Raw genomic sequence first — 2,493 nt, 5'->3', positions numbered from 1 at the left:
CGGACTAGATGATCTGCTCAGGTCCCTTCCGACCCTAAAAACTATGAAACTATGAAACTTTCAAAATAACCTTTGAAAAAACGTTGAGCATCTCTGCTAGGAAGAGGAGCCTAATGAGTTAATGACTCCATATATTACGCCCAGTTTACAAAACGAACCCTGTGCTAAGGTCTAGATGTAATTATGTGCCTATCTTGGTCTGCTTTTTTTCCACATCTGCATAGATAAATGGCCATTTCGATATCTAATGAGCCATTTACACACACACACACACACACACACACATATTAAAGGAAACTGCTGGATCCAACCTTCCTCAAACTTTGGAGGTGCTGCAATATGTATTTGAATTCAGCAGCTCAGCAGGGAGATTCCTAGTTAATGACACTTTCACAATATTGGCTCAATAGCACCACCACAAATGCAAACTGCTGCCAGAGACTGATAGTCTCAACTTGAACAGTACTCTAGAAATAATAACTAGATTTTTGGGAAAGAGAGAAACAACCTATATTGGGACACTACTGTTTTTTCTTGTACTAAGTGGTTTTTTAAAAAAATACAAAAATAAAGACTGATCCAAAGCAATGATGATTCCACCAATAAACTAGTGATAGCCTAAGTATAATAAAAATAAATAAATTTCCCTGTTGTAGACAAGTCCAAAAGACTCAGAAAGATTAATCCCAGTTAACACATGAACTAAAACAAGAATAGTGCTCTGCTTTATTTTGGTTTCAGGCACATTTTTTTTAAAACTGACTTGAGTAAAGCCCTTTTATGGTATTCCTCTGTGCACATTGTTTCCTAAAAAAACATGAATCTTCTGCTTTAAGAAATTAATGAGCTTTATGTAGCTTTAAAGAACATCACCCTGAGTCTCCTGGGAATCATTTACAAATCTTTCTATTTAGAAATGGTTTTAAAAATCAATACAAGGAATAGGATCCTATCACTGCCTTGAAAAGGACAAATAAATAAATGGAATAAATTAGCCGCCCTTGGCAGTCTATCAGTGTGCATACCTACATATTCTGTAACTTCTTAAATAAAGATTTTATTTATAGACTCTGTAACCTCATCCTGTGCTCTTCATAAAGGAAGACTTTCACTAAGGCCCACTGAGAATACTGTCAGTGTCAGAAATGAAGGATCTGTCTTTGTATGGGCACAAAGAAAGTATAAATGTTCTCTTCCAGACTGTGTATCCATTTGAAAACTGTCAGAAATGCTTCTTAGAACTTTTGAGATGAGCTTTGGCTTTCCAGTTTTATTTGTGAGCCAATTTAAACTAATTTTACTTACATGTGCATGGAAGGAATGAACTCTGAATTGACCTTCCATTATTATCAGCATGGAACAAGAGAACAATCACTCCATGTCATTGTCCCATCTTTGTTAGTGCCCCCAAGGAAGCTACTCTGCTCTGGCAAAAAATATTTGGCAGTTTTATACGTGCAGTCAAGGGGCTGTATGTCTCCTGCAGTGGGGAGTTTGTACAGCTGCATTAATTTATCCCAACAAATTCTATGATTGCTGATGGACACTTAAAGGACAATCTCGCCAATAGCATCAGGACTCTTATTGAAGCCATGCTGTGAGGTGAAGAAGGACCCAGCACAACTCTTAGCCCTCTGTTCACATCTTCAGTCTCCAGAGATCTGGGGGATCCTTTCCTCAGAACTGACCCAGAAAGAGGGACAACTAGAAAAGGAGGGACAGTAACACCAAGGAATCATTGTCTTCTTCCTTTTGCACTCTTCTAAAATCTCTTTCAGCAGAGCTTTTAATAGTTGGCAGGAAACTCTGCAAGAGACATTTCAAGTATTTTGCTCCTTTGTACCTTCTGGTACAAGTCTGACAATAGGTAGGGGCAATTATAGCCCTAAACTCCAATTCTGCTGTACAGTGGGCTAACGTCGCTAATCACCAACTGACAGGAGGCCTGCACCTATGTCAGAGACATCAGCTGTGTCCTTCCATATTTTTGTTTGGCTTTCCCATGACCTCCTCTTGCCCCCTTGATCCAGGCAAACAAAGAGGTATTTTAAAAACAAAAAGTTTTACCGTACAAGATCCAATGGCTGGTATTTATACCACACACCCCAGGAGGCCCAGCACTCATAAAGCAGATGTCTGTGGTTTTCTGCTCCATGGGTTCTTATGGAATTTTTACTTCTGTAACTTCCCTAAAATACAAGTGTAAACATTGATTAGAAAAAAGAAAAGAAAAAACAAACAAACAAAACAAACAAACAATAGTTACCAAGAACTCTTTTTAAACTAGTAATGTATGGACTGAACAGCTCCCATGAAATCTAAGGTTAAAGAGACTCTTTCCTATAGCGTTGTTGAATTCGTTCACTTCGTAACCGGCATTGCTCATATCAGCGGTCCTGAACCTGAAGGTGGTAGACAGATCTCAATGAGACTACTTCAACAAACTACTTTGGTCAAGAAATGATGATTCGTAAGAACGGAAACTGCTTGTGA

The 2,493-nt window shown here is 38.5% G+C and overlaps 1 protein-coding gene and 1 long non-coding RNA gene across 2 annotated transcripts in view; one reads left to right on the top strand and one right to left on the bottom strand.

Annotated features, from left to right (window-relative positions):
* LOC109316796 overlaps window positions 1-1,601 on the top strand; it is an 18,272-nt gene extending 16,671 nt beyond the window's left edge. The window contains exon 3 of the long non-coding RNA XR_002102922.1: window positions 1,591-1,601. This is a non-coding gene — a long non-coding RNA (uncharacterized LOC109316796). The remainder of the gene's footprint in view (window positions 1-1,590) is intronic.
* The window catches only part of ANO4 (anoctamin 4), a 207,776-nt gene that overhangs the window by 86,555 nt on the left and 118,728 nt on the right, over window positions 1-2,493 (bottom strand). Inside the window, exon 10 of the mRNA XM_019545137.1 lies at window positions 2,068-2,189. Coding sequence (XP_019400682.1) covers window positions 2,068-2,189 — 122 coding nt within the window. The remainder of the gene's footprint in view (window positions 1-2,067; window positions 2,190-2,493) is intronic.

The sequence above is a fragment of the Crocodylus porosus genome, unplaced genomic scaffold (assembly GCF_001723895.1).
Source record: "Crocodylus porosus isolate Cpor-Errol unplaced genomic scaffold, CroPor_comp1, whole genome shotgun sequence".
NCBI classification, from domain to species: domain Eukaryota; kingdom Metazoa; phylum Chordata; order Crocodylia; family Crocodylidae; genus Crocodylus; species Crocodylus porosus.
Note: the sequence above shows the minus strand (reverse complement) of the source record. Positions and strands in the feature narration are given on the sequence as shown.